This window comes from Nerophis ophidion, linkage group LG24 (genome assembly GCF_033978795.1).
Source record: "Nerophis ophidion isolate RoL-2023_Sa linkage group LG24, RoL_Noph_v1.0, whole genome shotgun sequence".
NCBI lineage: Eukaryota > Metazoa > Chordata > Actinopteri > Syngnathiformes > Syngnathidae > Nerophis > Nerophis ophidion.
The window spans coordinates 16,100,551-16,118,102 of record NC_084634.1 but is presented as its reverse complement, the minus strand read 5'-3'; the positions used below and the strand labels follow the sequence as shown (position 1 = coordinate 16,118,102).

Below are 17,552 nucleotides of genomic sequence, written 5' to 3'. Positions count from 1 at the left end.
TAATCTAATTAGTTCCTATGGTAATTTAATTAGTTACTATGGTCATCTACGCCACAGCAGCTCAGACGAGACACCAAGCAGTGTGAGCAAGAAGCGTTTCCACAGACACGGAAGGAGAGTTTCACAACAAAGTACTAAAGCTTAGTGATATATACAATAGAATATAATATAATAGAAAGTACTTTATTGATCCCTGAGGGAAATTCAGCAAATATCAGATTTTAGGTGGGTTTATTTTTTACCCGTTTTGTTCATGTTTCACTATTTGTTGCATTTTTGTTGCGTTTCACTATATTGTAAAATATGTCGATCGAAAGAGGGTGAGACGTTCATGTGTTGTCAATATTCGGTGTTTTATCCTGCATAGAAAAATTTAAAATTCCATTTTGTTTTTTAAGGCGGTCTATCATAACGTTTTTAGCATTCAATCAGACATTATAATCAGGTTTTGTTTTAGTGTTCCTAAAAATCATATATACTGGCCCCCAGACACATTTTTTTCTTTAAATTTAGCCCCCTCGTCAAAATGATTGCCCAGGTCTGTCCTATTGGAACACCCAACTGCGCCCTAAACCCAACCTCTGGGCTCCTCCAAACATATTGCTGGGTATTGTGGCCATCTGCTCCATTTTTGTTTCATCCGACATTACATGGAAAACAATAAGACCTTCTGGAGGAAAGTTCTGTGGTCAGATGAAACAAAAATGGAGCTGTTTGGCCACAATACCCAGCAATATGTTTGGAGGAGAAAAGGTGAGGCCTTTAATCCCAGAAAGACCGTGTCCACCGTCAAGCATGGTGGTGGTAGTATTACCAAGCCGCGGCATGGCGTAGTGGGTAGAGCGGCCGTGCCAGAAACCTGAGGGTTTTAGGTTCGCTTCCCACTTATTGACATCCAAATCGCTGCCGTTGTGTCCTTGGGCAGGACACTTCACCCTTGCCCACGGTGCCGCTCACACTGGTGAATGAATAATGAATGAATGATTGGTGGTGGTCGGAGGGACCGTAGGCGCAAACTGGCAGCCATGCTTCTGTCAGTCTACCCCAGGGCAGCTGTGGCTACAGATGTACTGTAGCTTACCACCACCAGGTGTGAATGAATGATGGGTTCCAACTTCTCTGAGCGCTTTGAGTATCTAACAATAGAAAAGTGCGGTATAAATCTAATCCATTATTATTATTATTATGCTCTGGGCCTGTTTTGCTGCCAATTGAACTGATGCTCTAAATCCCATCCATCCATCCATCTCCTTCCGCTTATCCGAGGTCGAGTTGCGGGGGCAGCAGCCTAAGCAGGGAAGCCCAGTCTTCCCTCTCCCCAGCCACTTCGTCCGGGTCTTCCCGAGGGATCCCGAGGCGTTCCCAGGCCAGCCGGGAGACACAGTCTTCCCAACGTGTCCGGGATCTTCTCCGTGGCCTTCTACTGGTCAGACGTGCCCTAAAAATCTCCCTAGGGAGACGTTCGGGTGGCATCCTGACCAGATGCCCAAACCACCTCATCTGGCTCCTCTTGATGTGGAGGAGCAGTGGCTTTACTTTGAGCTCCTCCCGGATGGCAGAGCTTCTCACCCTATCTCTAAGGGAAACTCATTTCGGTTGCTTGTACCCGTGATCTTGTTCTTTCGGTCATGACCCAAAGCTCATGACCATAGCTGAGGATGGGAACGCTTTAAATGGGACAATGAAAAAGGAGTATTACCTCCAAATTCTTCTGGACAACCTAAAATCATCAGCCCGGAGGTCGGATCTTGGGCGCAGTTGGGTGTTCCAACAGGACAATGACCCCAAACACACGTCAAAAATGGTAAAGGAATGGCTAAATCAGGTTAAGATTAAGGTTTTCCCAAAGTCCCGATTTAGACATGTGGACAATGCTGAAGAAACAAGTCCATGTCAGAAAACCAACACATTTAGCTGAACTGCACCAATTTTGTCTAGAGGAGTGATCAAAAATTCAACCAGAAGCTTGTGGATGGCTACCAAAAGCGCCTTATTGCAGTGAAACTTGCCAAGGGACATGTACAGTATTTTTCGGACTATAAGTGGCGTTTTTTTTTGTAGTTTGGCCGGGGGTGAGATTTGGCCAAACTATAAAAAAAAATATTTATATATTTATATTTATTTATTTTATTATTATTTTTTTGGTTTGGCCGGGTCTCACCCCCCGCTGGATTGTGGAGAAGACTGCGACTTATAGTCCGAAAAATAAAGTAAGCAAAAATTAACATTGCTGTTTGTATACTTTTGACCCAGCAGATTTGGTCTCATGGATACTGTATGTATATGCACTTATATAATAATAATAATAATAAAATATATTTATTATATATAATTTCTACAAACATTTAAAAAAATTTAACCGAAAATGTTAATACCGGTTTTTGATGACTGATGATTGCAGCTGCCAGGCGTACTGTATTACATTACAATGAATGTGTAAAGTGAATGGCTGCCAATCAATTGTTAGGCCTTGTCTCGGTCTCATGATGTCCAAATATGAACCAGTCCAGGACATTTACTGGCCCATTCAAAAATCGCACGCCTTTTTTTTTATTATTATAATTTTTTTTAAATATGAATTTTGCCTTCGCTCAAATTAAGTTCACCTGTAAATGTTAAAGTTAATTTTTGTATGAATATTCCCAACGCTTCTGTGTATCGAGGTAACATGAAGACATCACAGTGGGTCTGGATTAGTTCTTTCCTGCGTGAAGACTGCAATTTGTAAGTCATCACTGCACAGTATTATCTGCTTGTGGTTGATTGAACACAGTGTAGCTAGTGTTGGATAGTCCCACTCCTTAATGCCTCAGTCACACGCAGGATTCTCACAGGAATGAGGCAAGAATTCCTCCAGACCCACTTTGCTGTCCAACTGTTTGTTCTATTCTTTGGACGTGTCTTTATTAATCATAGCAAAGCTTTCAAAATGCCCTGCGGGAAGCTTTGATTTGGTTGCCATGGTTTGCTATCCTGCAAAGCATGCCTGGTGACAATACAGGTCTTGTATTGGTGTGCTCTTCTTAAATTCCTTCCTTTCTCTCTCTCTGGTCGTCCTCTTCAAGGCTTCGCACACCTGAAGGCAGAGCAAGGTACTCTTCTCTTTCTTTGCAGTCCTCACTCCCTTGTTTGTCCTCTCCCCGCCCGGCTTGCTTTCGGGGGGCTCCGTTTTTGTTACGCCACGTGCCCCGGCTACCTGTCTGTGTGCATTTGTTGCAATGCTCCTAGTGTTGTTGCGGGGACGCGCACGGCAGGGGAGGGTGCATGACAGCATGGCATGATCTCATCTCACCTTCTAGTCTTACAGATTTTTGGTGTGTTGCGTAACTTGTGTGCAGCCAACATGCTGGAACTGAAATGTTCCCACCTGACCTTTTGCACGAGTGCTCATTTGTTCATCATCAAACCTGTCTTAAGGTCTCCAAATTTCAGACAGCTGCTAGAAAACCAGTGCGGACTCTGGTCTTCACACCCTGTATCTTGGCCTTTATTTGCAGCCTTGTTACAGATTATAAGCATTTATATCCACGATTGATCGTTGTCCTTCAAAGCAGAATGTGACTGATTGCTTCCTGAGCACATTATTAAAAGGTCACTCTTGCGCAAAACTTTTTTTCTCATGGTGACATATTAAAGCAGCAACTACAAACAGTGCTAGTGTGTTGTATTGGGAATGTTCTAATGAAGTAGTCAAACAAAAGTGTCTTAGATTTATTTGAGAGGCTTAATCATGCCAAACAAAAAAAGGCAGTTCACAATCGTAGCAGGTGTGAAAGGAAAGGCACACAGAATGAGAGAGATATGTCATTTTTTATACATTGATTACAATCTGGGAGGGGGAGAGTAGGCTCAGTTTGGAGAGGGGTGAGAGCAATGAGTTGCATCATACGTCATAAGTTTCCCAGTGTGGAAAATGCCCAGACTGGGAACAATGTTGCATTGTTAAATGAGAAACAAAGAGGGAGAAGAGATATTTTCACAGTCAATGTGGACACGGTCACACACAGGCCAGAATGTGCTTTCCGCACTGCACTATTGCAATTTACACAAAGCTACATGAATGTTTTCCAATACAGTGTCTTCTAAAATAGCGCAATTTAATTTTTTCAATCTAGGGCTGGGCAGGAAAACGATATCAATGTGTAATCGATATCAATAAAAAGTACCTTCGATATTTTTTTTTTCTTCAGTAATATTATTATTTTAGGTCATTAAGGTAGGTGATCTTATTAGTCTTGTTGTTATAAATATTATTATTATTATAACCCTTTAAGGTAGGTGTTTATACAGTTGCTTTTTGGTTCTGTTTGCTAAAAACAATATATACATAAAAAAACGTTTTTTTGAAATCGAAAATAAACAAAACAAACAAATCTATTATAATTGGTAATGATGTTATTATTTTAGGTCATTAAGGTAGGTGATCATTTGGTTGCTTTTTGGTTCAGTTTGCTAAAACAATAAATACATCTAAAGTTTTTTTTTAAATAAAAATGTTTTTTCAATCATATTTATTTTATATTGTTTTTATATTTATTTATTTTTTGTTTTTATTCAGTCATTGGTGAAGCATAATATTGTTTTTAATATTAATTTCAACATGGCTGTGCAGCACTTAGGAAACATTCTTGTTTAAATTTGCTATATGAATAAAGTGGATTGGATTGAATTGAAAAAACAAATCATAAACAAATGTATTATATTATTGTTGTTGTTGTTATTATTATTAATATTATTATTATTATTATTATTATAGGCCATCAAGGTAGGTGATCATACGGTTGCTTTTTGATTCCGTTTGCTACAGACAATATTTACATTAAAAAAACAACAACATTTTTTTAAAGATAGAAAAATAACAAACACGTCTATTATGATTGCTATTATTATATATATTCTTTTAATAGGCCATTTAGGCAAGAGTTAAAATGTTTGCTTTTTGGGGTCTGTTTGCTGCAAACAGTATTTACTTATTAGATTATTTTTTAGGCCATTGAGGTAGGTGATCATATGGTTGCTTTTTGATTGTTTGCTACAAACAATATTTACATACAAAAAAACCCTGTTTTTAATTGAAAAAAATCTATTATTATTAGTTTCATGGTGCTGATTATTATTATTATTTATGGAATAGGCCATTAAGGTAGGTGATCAAATGTTTGCTTTTTGGGTCAGTTTGCTAAAAACAGTATTTACAGCCCAAAAAAAAACAAAAAACGAAATCTAATGTAACCAAAAAAAAAAAACAATTTAATTTTTTAATTATTATTAACATCATTATTATTATTGTTGTTATTTTAGGTTACTTTGTAGTTTCGTTTTATTAAACAATCTATATATACACTTTCAAACAATTGCAATTTTTTCCATCCATCCATTTTCCTGCGGCTTAAAATAGAAAATATATGAATAATTCTTATTACAGACCACCAAGGTAGGGGATCAGATTGTTGCTTTAATATGTCACTTTTGTCCGATAATGGAATGATTTATGTGTATTTACAATTTATACATACTGACTATAAATGTATTGAAGGATTTGCCAGAAATCCCAAATACTCTACCGACCATAGTACACTTTGGTGCATGATTTTTCTCCTCTTGAAGTGATTTTTTTTTTTGTCTGACTCATAACCATCATATTAAAAAACATAGCCTGTAATGTACTTATTATGTCCCTGTGCATGCATGTCAGTGTACGCTGGCACTGTTCCTGTAATCTAACTTTGGCTTCTTTGTTGCCTCCCTGCGGTGGTCTGCCTGGCGTGACCCTGTCCTTCCTTTCTCTCTGCGGACTTCTTCTCTTCCCCACAATAGGTAGAAACAAAGGTACAGCAGCTCCCTTTTCTACTGCTTCAAGTGTGTGTGTGTGTGTGTGTGTGTGAGCGTGTACCTCAGTGCTTCCGCTGCCAGGGGTCAATCATTGCTTCCGTGTTGTGTTCATTAAACTTGTCCTCGTCTGTGCCGTATGTACGACACACACGGTGAAAAATTGGGAGACGGGAGGATGTCTCTCTGCTAACGAGCGAGTGCTGTTGCGTGACAGATGAGTGATTGAGTGGAGATGGGAAAGAAATATGATGTCAGCGCTGAATGCTCAAGAGGAAAATGCCTTAATTATTGCCGTTTACCACAAACTGATGAGCGTCCGCTCCAGCGTGGATCACTCACAGTCTTTGCATATTAATGATAGTGGGAAGATGTTGACATTATGTGGCCTTAATATATTGCAATTAAGAAGGCCAAGCTATTTTGTGTTAGAAGCTTTTCTTTTGGGATCATAAACTGTTTTAAATGGGTCGATATCGATAGCTATTGACCTTTGTTTCAAATGTAACCTTACTCTGACTATAAGCCTCTCAGCTATCGAGGCAGAAAGGAAATGTCAACACAAGCATGGGAAACACTCAATGTAAAAAAAAATAGTAAAATCACATTGAAAACTTAACAATAAGCTCTTAAAGGCCTACTGAAATGAGATTTTCTTATTTAAACGGGGATAGCAGGTCCGATACTTGATCATTTCGCGATATCGCCATATTTTTGCTGAAAGGATTTAGTAGAGAACATACACGATAAAGTTCGCAACTTTTGGTCGCTAACAGAAAAGCCCTGCCTGTACCGGACGTCGCAGACGATGACGTCACCCGTTGAGGACTCCTCACTCCTCACATTGTTTTTAATGGGAGCCTCCAACAAAAAGAGCTATTTGGACCGAGAAAATGACAATTTCCCCATTAATTTGAGCGAGGATGAAGATTCATGTTTCAGGATATTGATAGCGACGGACTAGAAAAAAACCAAAAACGCAATTGCATTGGGATGGATTCAGATGTTTTTTGACACATTTACTAGGATAATTCTGGGAAATCCCTTATCTTTCTATTGTGTTGCTAGTGTTTTAGTGAGTTAGTCGGAGGTGTGTGTCCACGGGTGTGTTGAGGCCAGTGTCTCAGGGAAGTCGACGGCAGCTTTATGGACGGCACAAGCTCAGCTGATCTCCGGTAAGAAGCGACTTTTTACCACAATTTTCTCACTGAAACCTGCTGGTTGATATTCGGTCGGGATCCATGTTCGCTTGACCGCTCTGATCCATAGTAAAGTTTCACCTCCGGGAATTTTAAACAAGGAATCACCGTGTGTTTGTGTGGCTAAAGGCTAAAGATTCCCAACTTCATCTTTCTACTTTGACTTCTCCAATATTAATTGAACAAATTGCAAAAGATTCAGCAACACAGATGTCCAAAATACTGTGTAATTATGCGGTTAAAGCAGAAGACTTTTACCTGTGTGTGTGTGCAGCGCTCATATTTCCTAAAAACCCGTGACGTCAAGTGTACACGTCATTATTACACGACGTTTTCAAGACGTAACTCCCGGGAAATTTAAAATTGCAATTTAGTAAACTAAAAAGGCCGTATTGGCATGTGTTGCCATGTTAATATTTCATCATTGATAGATAAACTATCAGACTGCGTGGTGGGTAGTAGTGGGTTTCAGTAGGCCTTTAAAATGAAGGTAAAAAAATCAGGAATATGAGAACCAGAGAAGAACTATTTTCTGCAGGTTTAGTGCCAGGATGTTCCAGCTGTGTTCTAAGGGTGAGCACAGGGCTAATGTGGTGTGGTATTATGATGCCTTCCATTTTTTACTGGGAAGCCGGAATTTCAATTGGAATGTCGAAACCCCGAGGTTGGATATCCGACTCGGAAAGTCGGAGCATTCTCACCAACCTGGAGTTGGTTTCAAAGATGGCTGCTCTAGATGTAAACGCTCATGTATGGTTTTAGCACTTGCGATTAGTTTTTGTCATAGTAAACCAGCCATGTGTAAAGTGTTGTTGTACGTTTGTATATGGCAGTTCTTTCATTTCATTCATTTTTGTTTTGTAGTTTATTATATACATATATAGTAGGCTCCTCCATTTAATTTAGGTTTCAATTCAGTTTGTGTTTTAATATCAAATGGTTTAAGTTGGTCAAAAAATGTTTATCGTTTAAATAATATTTTATGATAACTTTTTTTTTCAGTGATCCAATAATAGATTTGGACCACCACAAAAAGATTTGTTGACCCTTGCTCAAAGGTGGGTGGAAACGCATAGGGGTGCACAAAAAAACCTGATTCACACTGATTTGCGATTGTTTTTAATTATTTTCTTAAATAATTCATATGCTAAATTAAGAATGGTGGTGAATCGGAATTGGATCCAATCATTTTATCGAATTTACTCTGTTTACTTAAATAACTTTTTTGACAAAAGTGTGCTTGTCAGAGTAGTTTTAATGCAACATACCTTCTACTTAAGTTTATTTTGAAGGCTTTTATTTTGTTACATTAAGTTTCATTCCGATCTCTGCATTTATTGACCATATCCTAATCTAATGATTCCTGCAAAGACATATTCATTTGGCTTGTTTGGAGGACTTCTGTCACATGGCTCCGTTTCACCAATCAAACATAGTCTGACAGTCACATGACCGCACTCACGCAATACACTGTAAACATGTGAACTGTCTCAAATCTTCAATGTTGACTTATAAACTTGAAATAATGTTTATATCATCTGTCAGTAAACATATTCACATTTCGGCCCATGAAAAAATCCATATCCAATTTAAGTTATAGATGTTTTTTATGTTTTAGCTGTGCATATGCGGACCTTAGCCCCGTTATAGCTTCATAGGTCACAGTAAAATGTTACTACTGTTGCAAGTACCATTGAAAATGTGTTTCTGTACCCGAGACTAGGACAGGGGTGTCCATACTTTTTGACTGGGGGGATGCATTGGGCTAAAACAATTGGCCAGTGGCCCATAAGCCATGCAATATAACTGTATGTGTGTATATGTACCTATGTATGTATAAGTATATACGTGTATATGTATATATATATATACTATTAGAATGGAATATTTAGAACATATGAAGGTTTAACTCCTACCTTGTTGGCCTTTGTGACAGTTTCCTTGCTATCCATCAGAAATATCAGGCAGCTAATATGCACCAAACATCAATAAGTGTGGAGAAACTTTTTGCATTTTTACCATCATGCCTTCCAATGGATTTAAATAGGTGTAATTTAGATTTTTTTATGGTGGTTGGGTGTTTTTTTTTTTTTTTAATAATATACACAACCTTTAGCAAGCAGGTTGTGTTATGTGTGACATATTTGTTGACTTTTTGTGCTGGTTGATTTATTTTCGAATGATAAAACAGTGTTACTGTTCAAACTGTGTAATGTTACAGTGGCCAAAATAAACACTGTAAACAAAATTTTTCCTAGACTTTGAACCATGCGGCTTATAAAACGGCGCGGCTAAATCATGGATTTTTCTTTGCTAACGGATATAGTAAAAATAAGTTTATAAAAAAGAACGAGCAAAAACTCGAGGGTGTTTTATTGTTTGTGCTAAGGCGCTCTCTTTAGGACGAGTTTGCTCATTGCATTAGCAACAGTGCCTTTTTTAAACTCCAACCGAAGTATAGTTCAGTCTTCTAGCCGTCCATAGCGTTCCTACATATAAGGATTCTTCATTCATCACTACAAGCAACGTTTGTACGTCCCATGTGTGATGTCTGTAGGACTGTTTTCATATTTCTACGTGCTATCGTGATATAATAATGCTAGGGTCGTTAGCATTAGCTAATATGCTGACACGTTTACGAGTTTCTGTGTTTAGATTATTAAATTACAACGGCAATCTTATTGTGTTGTTTCAGTTTCACAAATTCCACCGGGAGTTCACCAAAACGTCACCGTGGAGTTATTGAGTCTGATTACCTGATTAGAGAGCTAGCTTCCGCAGCTAGTGGATCTATGATGATGACTTCTGTTTTGTTTGATAAGCCGTTTTCCTGCCATGTTACAGACGCTGTTTAGAAACATCTAAGGTACGTAATCAAACATTTACAGACTTTTAGGATGGAAAATAATTAATTTCACAACCTATTTATGTGCGACTTATAGTCCATTGCGGCTAATACAAAGGACGGAAAAAAATATTCTCAAATTTAGTAGGTGCGGCTTGTACACCAATGCGCTCTATAGTATATATGTGTTGTCCCAGTACCAATATTTTGGTACCGGTACCATTTTCGGTACTTTTCTAAATAAAGGGGACCACAAAAAAATTGCATAATTGGCTTTATTTTAACAAAATTTTTTTAGGTTAAGTTAAAAATATGTTTCTTATTGCAAGTTTGTCCTTGAATATAATAGTGAACATATAAGATAACTTGTCTTTTATTAGTAAGTAAGCAAACAAAGGCTACGGTACCTTTCAGAGGCGGTATAGTACCGAATAGGATTCATTAGTATTGTGGTACTATACTAATACCCGTATACGGTGCAACCCTAGTTAGAACACTACGGTTGGTTTGATGAACACTTAGGGCTACAACGCTGTTGTATCTTAATGTTGGGATATACTATGTGTAATACTTTTGAGAGCTAAGTCTTTTCTGAGGTGGTACCTGGTGAAAACCGTTTGAGAACCACTGCCCAAGTTTGAATAGTCGTGTCCTGTGACAGACTGCTGACCAGTTCAGGATGTAGTCTTCCTTTGACCTGAAGTCGCCTTCACAATCTGAAGACAAAGCAGTTTACAAAATAAATGGAGGAATGTTATGAGTTCTATGCAACAAAACGCTGGAGTAGAGCAAGTACAATTGGAACTTTATGCAGCATCTAAGTCAGGGGTGTCAAACTCATTTTAGGGGGGCGGCCACATGGAGAAAAATCTACTCTCAAGTGGGCCGGACTGGTAAAATAACGGCACAGTAACTTAAAAATAAAGACAACTTCAAATTGTTTTCTTTGTTTAGAAAAAAGAACAAGCACATTATGAAAATGTACAAATCATAATGTTGTTGGGTTTTTTTTTTTTACACTTACATGTTGCGGTTAATAGTATTCTCTCTGTAATTGTTTTTTTTTTTTTATGCTTTCTAAATAAATGATGTGATAATGTTCATCAGTCAACTCATTAGTGTTAATTTTCAATCTATCAAGCTAAAAAATATCAAACTCAAACTACAGGATGTTGTCAATGTAGTTTGCTCATTTTCCTTGACTGGTGCACTAACATCATGTGGTTTATTTTTTTTGACTAGCATCATCAACAAAGATACAAATAATTGCTATTGCGACATCTAGTGGACACATTTAGAACAGCGGTTTCTTTCATTCAAAAATTCCGGCTCATTTTTATACATGGCAAACTCATCCCGCGGGCCGGATAAAAGCTGTTCGCTGGCTTGATCTGGCCCTCAAGCCGTATGTTTGACACACTTGTCCTAGATCAGGGGTCAGCAACACAAAGTGTTGAAAGAGCCATATTGGACCGAAAATACAAAAACAAAATCTCTCTGGAGCCGCAAAAAGTTAAAAGCCATATTACATACAAATAGTGTGTCATGAGATATACATTTAATTAAGAGGACATAACGGAAACTAAATGAGCTCAAATATACCTACAAATGAGGCATAATGATGCAATATGTACATACAGCTAGCCTAAATAGCATGTTAGCATCGATTAACTTGCAGTCATGCAGGGACCAAATATGTCTGATTAGCACTCCACACAAGTCAACAACATCAACAAAACTCACCTTTGTGCATTCACGCACAACGTTAGAAGTTTGGTGGACAAAATGAGACAGAAAAAGAAGTGGCATAAAACACGTCCTAGAAAGTCGGAGAAAGTTGTACAATTAAACAAACTACGGTGAGTTCAAGGACCGCCAAAATTAGTAAAACAAAACGGCGCTCGCCAAATACTCGAATCAGTGAAGCATGTTTAAAGTAAACAGTGTGCTTTACAACAATTAGGGAGGTTTGTGTCATGTTTGTCCTCCTGCAGAAACCATATTAAAACAATTTTTTTTTTTTTCCTGAATTTTTTTCCATTTTTCATAGATTTTTGAAAAAGCTCCAGAGAGCCACTACGGCGGCGCTAAATGCAACTCTAGATGATGAATGGGTTGATGCTGGAATTTTTTCAAAATGGTTGAACAATGTTGACGTAGTAACATTTCCCGGTCGATACTCAAACTGTTTTAATCGGGCCGTACGTTTGACACCCCTGATCCACGCACTTCCAAACAAAGTACTACGTCTAGTAATTGTGGAAAACAATGAGTCATTTTAAATCTTAATAGATCTCCCATTGTGACTTTGACTCTCAAAGGAGCCAAGTCAATTTTGAAAAGAGTAATGAGGAAAGCGTTGCTTCGAAGGAACGCGCCTAATCCTCCCTGCAAGAAAGCTTTGGACGAAGAATGCAGTCCTTAGTAGCAAAGTGGCAAACTCTAAAGTCAAAGTCTTCCCAGAGAACATTGACCACGTTTTCTTCATGATTGAATGTTTTAGTTGGTGTCCCCCTCCCCGTCCTCCTCCTCTGCATTGTTGTTATCCTCTTCCAAAAAGAGTGGAGATCACGAACACAAGTCACGCTCGACATGGGAGTGCAAAGTTGGCGTTAAAGGGGAACATTATCACCAGACCTATGTAAGCGTCAATATATACCTTGATGTTGCAAAAAAAAAGACCGTATATTTTTTTTAACCGATTTCCGAAATCTAAGTGGGTGAATTTGGGCGAATTAAACGCCTTTCTGTTTATCGCTCTCGGCGTGATGACGTCAGAACGTGACGTCACTTAGGTAATAAAGTCGCCATTTTCATTTTCCCAAACACATTACAAACACCGGCTCTCATTTCTATTATGTTCCGTTTTTTCGACTATTTTCTGGAAGCTTGGAGACATCATGCCTCTTTGTTGTGTTGTCGGAGGGTGTAACAACACTAACAGGGAGGGATTCAAGTTGCCCAAAGATGCGAAAGTGGCAAGAAATTGGACGAAATTTGTTCAAAATACGAGGGTGTGGGGAAAGCCGACAAAATGGTCAGTTGTTTGTTTCGCACACTTTACCGACGAAAGCTATGCTACTACAGAGATGGCAAGGTTGTGTGGATATCCTGCGACACTCAAAGCAGATGCATTTCCAACGATAAAGTCAAAGAAATCTGCCGCCAGACCCCTATCGAATGTGTTGGAGTGTCTGCACATTTTACCGGCGGTGCTAAGGCAGACATGGCACAGAGATGTATAGATAACCTGCAGATGCATTTCCAACGATAAAGTCAACTAAATCACAAAGGTGAGTTTTGTTGATGTTGTTGACTTATGTGTTAATCAGACATATTTCGTTGTGGCATGACTGCCAGCTAATCGATGCTAACATGCTATTTAGGCTAGCTGTATGTACATTTGAAACTATATTTACATCCAGCGTTTCCTTCCACCCACATTTAATGCCAAACAAACACTTACCAATCGACGTTTTTAAGTTGATCCAGTGTCACAAGATGGGTATTTCCGATCGTTGGTCTAGACATTTTACCGGCGATGCTATCGCAGACATGGCCAAATAGCGTCAATAGCGATTCGCGCAATAGCTTCAGTTTCTTCTTCAATTTGGTTTTCGCTATCTGCCTCCATACTCCAACCATCCGTTTCAATATATGCGTAATCTGTTGAATCGCTTAAGCCGCTGAAATCCGAGTCTGAATACGAGCTAATGTCGCTATATCTTGCTGTGGTATCCGCCATTGTTTGTTTGTATTGGCAGCACTGTATGATGTCACAGGAAAATGAACAGAGGCTTCGAGAGAGTGAAAAAAAGGCACTTTAAAGTTTTTTTTAGGGATATTACGGGACGGGTAAAATTTTGAAAAAAATTCAAAAAATAAAATTAGCCACTGGGAACTGATTTTTACTGGTTTTAACCCTTTTGAAATTGTGATAATGTTCCCCTGTTCCGTTCCACAGCCACTTTGAGCACCAAGATATCAACAGTAAATCTGCTCTTTAATCACCTTTTTCAATTCATGTTCCAGACATCCGTGCAAGGCAGTAACTACCTTGTTGTTTTACCAGCTCGCTGCATTGACAAACAAGTCCGTTGTTTGTGTTCATGCACTGCGGCTTTATTATGGCAATCTCCAATCTTCCTGTCGTTACAAAATATTGCTTATTATATCCATAATGGGCGCCCATAAAATAGTCAATGTTTGTATTCTGGATTGAAATCGCAAAGTACCTTGTTTATTAAAGCTTTATTGTGATATTTGGATTATTGAAGAAATATAACACTGAAGAGGCCTCTCAATCTTTGGGCAACCATGCGATTCGATTCTTGATTTAGAATAGATTCTCGATTCAAAATCAATATTTTAATAACATTTGGTACACGTTATCTGATTAACTACATTTCTTTATAAAATAAAACAGCTGTGGTACATTTCTATATTACCTAAATTAAAACTGTGTGTTTAATAGAATTTCACCCAAACATTTATTAATGTGGCTGGACAGGACAGATTTTGGGCAATGAAAAAAATTTAAATAAAATAATAATAAAAAACAAAACAAAACAAAAACAAAAACAAACAAACAAAAAAAAAAAAAAAAAAAAAAATATATATATATATATATATATATATACATCCTTTTTACCATGATCAATACCGAGGTAGAGCGAAATATACAGAATATGAAATCCCCTGAAGAGCAGAGAAACCTGCGAAACAGGCTTGTAGGGATGAAATATCCTCTGTTTTTTCCTGACGTTATATATATATATTTTTTTCCATGTCTTATTTTTTTATAATTTTTTCAAAACATCTGTTCAGCCACTTTAGTAATATAGACATTTATCAGAGCTGTTTATTTTATGGAGTAATCATAGAACCGGCACTCAATGTTACTAGAAATATATATTTATTTTGAAATCGAACCACTACCCCCAATAATCGAATGGTGTGGTGCCCAAATATTCACAACCTTATTTATAACGCATGAGCTAATTTTCACCTTGGTGATATGTTTGTGCTGATTCATGGTAATGTTGGCATGCTGACATTTTAATCAAAGTTTTCAGATTAACACCTCAGAGTAATATATTTTGGTACAGTTAGCATATTAGCATGCTGGCTTTTTCATCTAATTTAGCAGGTATAGTGTCATACATTTTGGTATTTTGCTGATGTTAATTAAGAGCATGATGTTGTCAGCATACAGTAGGTAAGGTTGTATTTTTGCCTCATTCCTCTGAGAATCCTGTGTCCGACTGAAGCATTAAGGAAAGGCGCGTTGGTTACTTTATCCAATACAATGTGCAGTGTGTTCAAATAGATGTGGGAATCTTTGGACACCTAATGATTTGATTACTGCTACGATTCGATTCGATTGAAAATTAAATGTTATGTATATTGATGCAGTTTTACATTTATTTTCTTTTTGCTAAATAAGCCTTTATCACTTGCAACTTTTAAAAACAGTGTATTTGTAATAAACAGTTATGTTTATCGAATTAATAGAAATGCGTGAAAAACTAACATAAGTTCCCAAAAAAAAGGAGCTGATGGGATCTCTCATTGGGCTGGCTCGCCGCAGTCAGACAAATTTTCCAACTGTCTGCATTATTTTATTTACAATACCTATTTTCCGCACTATAAGGCGCACCTAAAATACTTGCTTTTCCTCAAAACTCGACAGTGCGCCTTATAACCTGGTGTGCCTAATATACGGAATAATTCTGGGTTTGCTCACCGACCTCGAAGGAATTTTATTTGGTACATGTGGTAATAAGTGTGACCAGTAGAGATATAAGAGTCGAACATAAGAGATATGTGGTAAGAGGTATGATGGCAATATCACTCAAGTAAACAACACCCAACGTGTTACATGTTCCATTGAAAATGTAGAACATTACACACGTTGCTCAAAAATCTATCAAAATGTTTTAGAAATACTTTGGTAAGCTATGAAGCCGCACAGCTTGGTGTATTGTCGGCGCACTAAACATACAAGTATTATTATGGTGTGTGTATAAGGTAAGACATATTATCTGGTGTTTTGTTTCGCAATATTTTGCAAAAGCAACTTTTCTTACCTTCTGGTACCTGCTGATCTGTATTTGGGATCTGCATAAATCCTGAAAAATTGCACACGTCTGCCTTTGTAGTCTGTACCGGTCACGTAGTCGATAAGCTTCTTCTTTTTCTCTATCTTCTTATATGACATTCATCCTCTGCTGTTGCCATTTGTAATATAAAGTAGTGTAATGTTCTTACTTTTATCAGTCTGTAAACTCGCCATGAAAGCACTAAAACATACCGGTGTAGTGAGTTTACATTATTCACCCAAGGAACTTTAGTTGTTAGAGAGTTTCGGTCGGACAGTTTTTCATGGGACACATTTCCTGTGTTGTTCTTTCCGAATGAGAAGACACTGCACCGTCATTGATTGAAATAAAGTCTGAATGTCATTAACAAAGTTAGCTCCATCTTTTGACATTTCTTCCACTCCCGTCCTTGCACGCTACACTGCTACAACAAAGATGACGGGGAGAAAACGCTGCCAAAGGTGAGCCACGTAAATAAGACCTCCCACAAAATGGCGGCTTGAAGATGATCTGTAAAACATCATCTATGGAAAATTTTGACCCAAGAACCACCGTTACATGTTATGTAGGCCACAAGGAATTGTTTTCCATATAGAAAAAAAAACATTACTCCTTTAATGCGCCCTATAATCCGGTGCGTCTTTTTATATGAAAAATGATAAAACATAGACCATTTATGCATCGGCAGGGCGCCTTATAATCTGTTGCGCCGTATGGTCCAGAAAATACGGTAAATAAATCGATTATTGACGTTTACTAATCGATGGTTTTTAATTGCTTCTGTAGCCGAGATCGGTTCGCAGCCGAGTGTGAAGCGACCGGAATGAGAATCAGCACCTCCAAGTCCGAGTCCATGGTTCTCGCCCGGAAAAGGGTGGAGTGCCATCTCCGGGTTGGGGAGGAGACCCTGCCCCAAGTGGAGGAGTTCAAGTACCTAGGAGTCTTGTTCACGAGTGGGGGAAGAGTGGATCGTGAGATCGACAGGCGGATCGGTGCGGCGTCTTCAGTAATGCGGACGTTGTATCGATCCGTTGTGGTGAAGAAGGAGCTGAGCCGGAAGGCAAAGCTCTCAATTTACCGGTCGATCTACGTTCCCATCCTCACCTATGGTCATGAGCTTTGGGTCATGACCGAAAGGATAAGATCACGGGTACAAGCGGCCGAAATGAGTTTCCTCCGCCGGGTGGCGGGGCTCTCCCTTAGAGATAGGGTGAGAAGCTCTGCCATCCGGGAGGAGCTCAACGTAAAGCCGCTGCTCCTCCACATCGAGAGGAGCCAGATGAGGTGGTTCGGGCATCTGGTCAGGATGCCACCTGAACGCCTCCCTAGGGATGTGTTTAGGGCACGTCCAGCTGGTAGGAGGCCACGGGGAAGACCCAGGACACGTTGGAAAGACTATGTCTCCCGGCTGGCCTGGGAACGCCTCGGGATCCCCCGGGAAGAGCTAGACGAAGTGGCTGGAGATAGGGAAGTCTGGGCTTCCCTGCTTAGGCTGCTGCCCCCGCGACCCGACCTCGGATAAGCGGAAGATGATGGATGGATGGATGGGGTTTTTAATTGTCCATTTCTAAATTGCGA

General features: G+C 38.8%; 1 protein-coding gene across 12 annotated transcripts in view; it reads left to right on the top strand.

Moving 5' to 3' along the window:
- Window positions 1-17,552, top strand: part of nrxn3b (neurexin 3b) — a 799,837-nt gene that overhangs the window by 41,681 nt on the left and 740,604 nt on the right. For all 12 annotated transcript variants that reach the window (XM_061886827.1, XM_061886825.1, XM_061886819.1 and 9 more), the window contains exon 4: window positions 3,066-3,092. In XM_061886827.1, coding sequence (XP_061742811.1) covers window positions 3,066-3,092 — 27 coding nt within the window. The remainder of the gene's footprint in view (window positions 1-3,065; window positions 3,093-17,552) is intronic.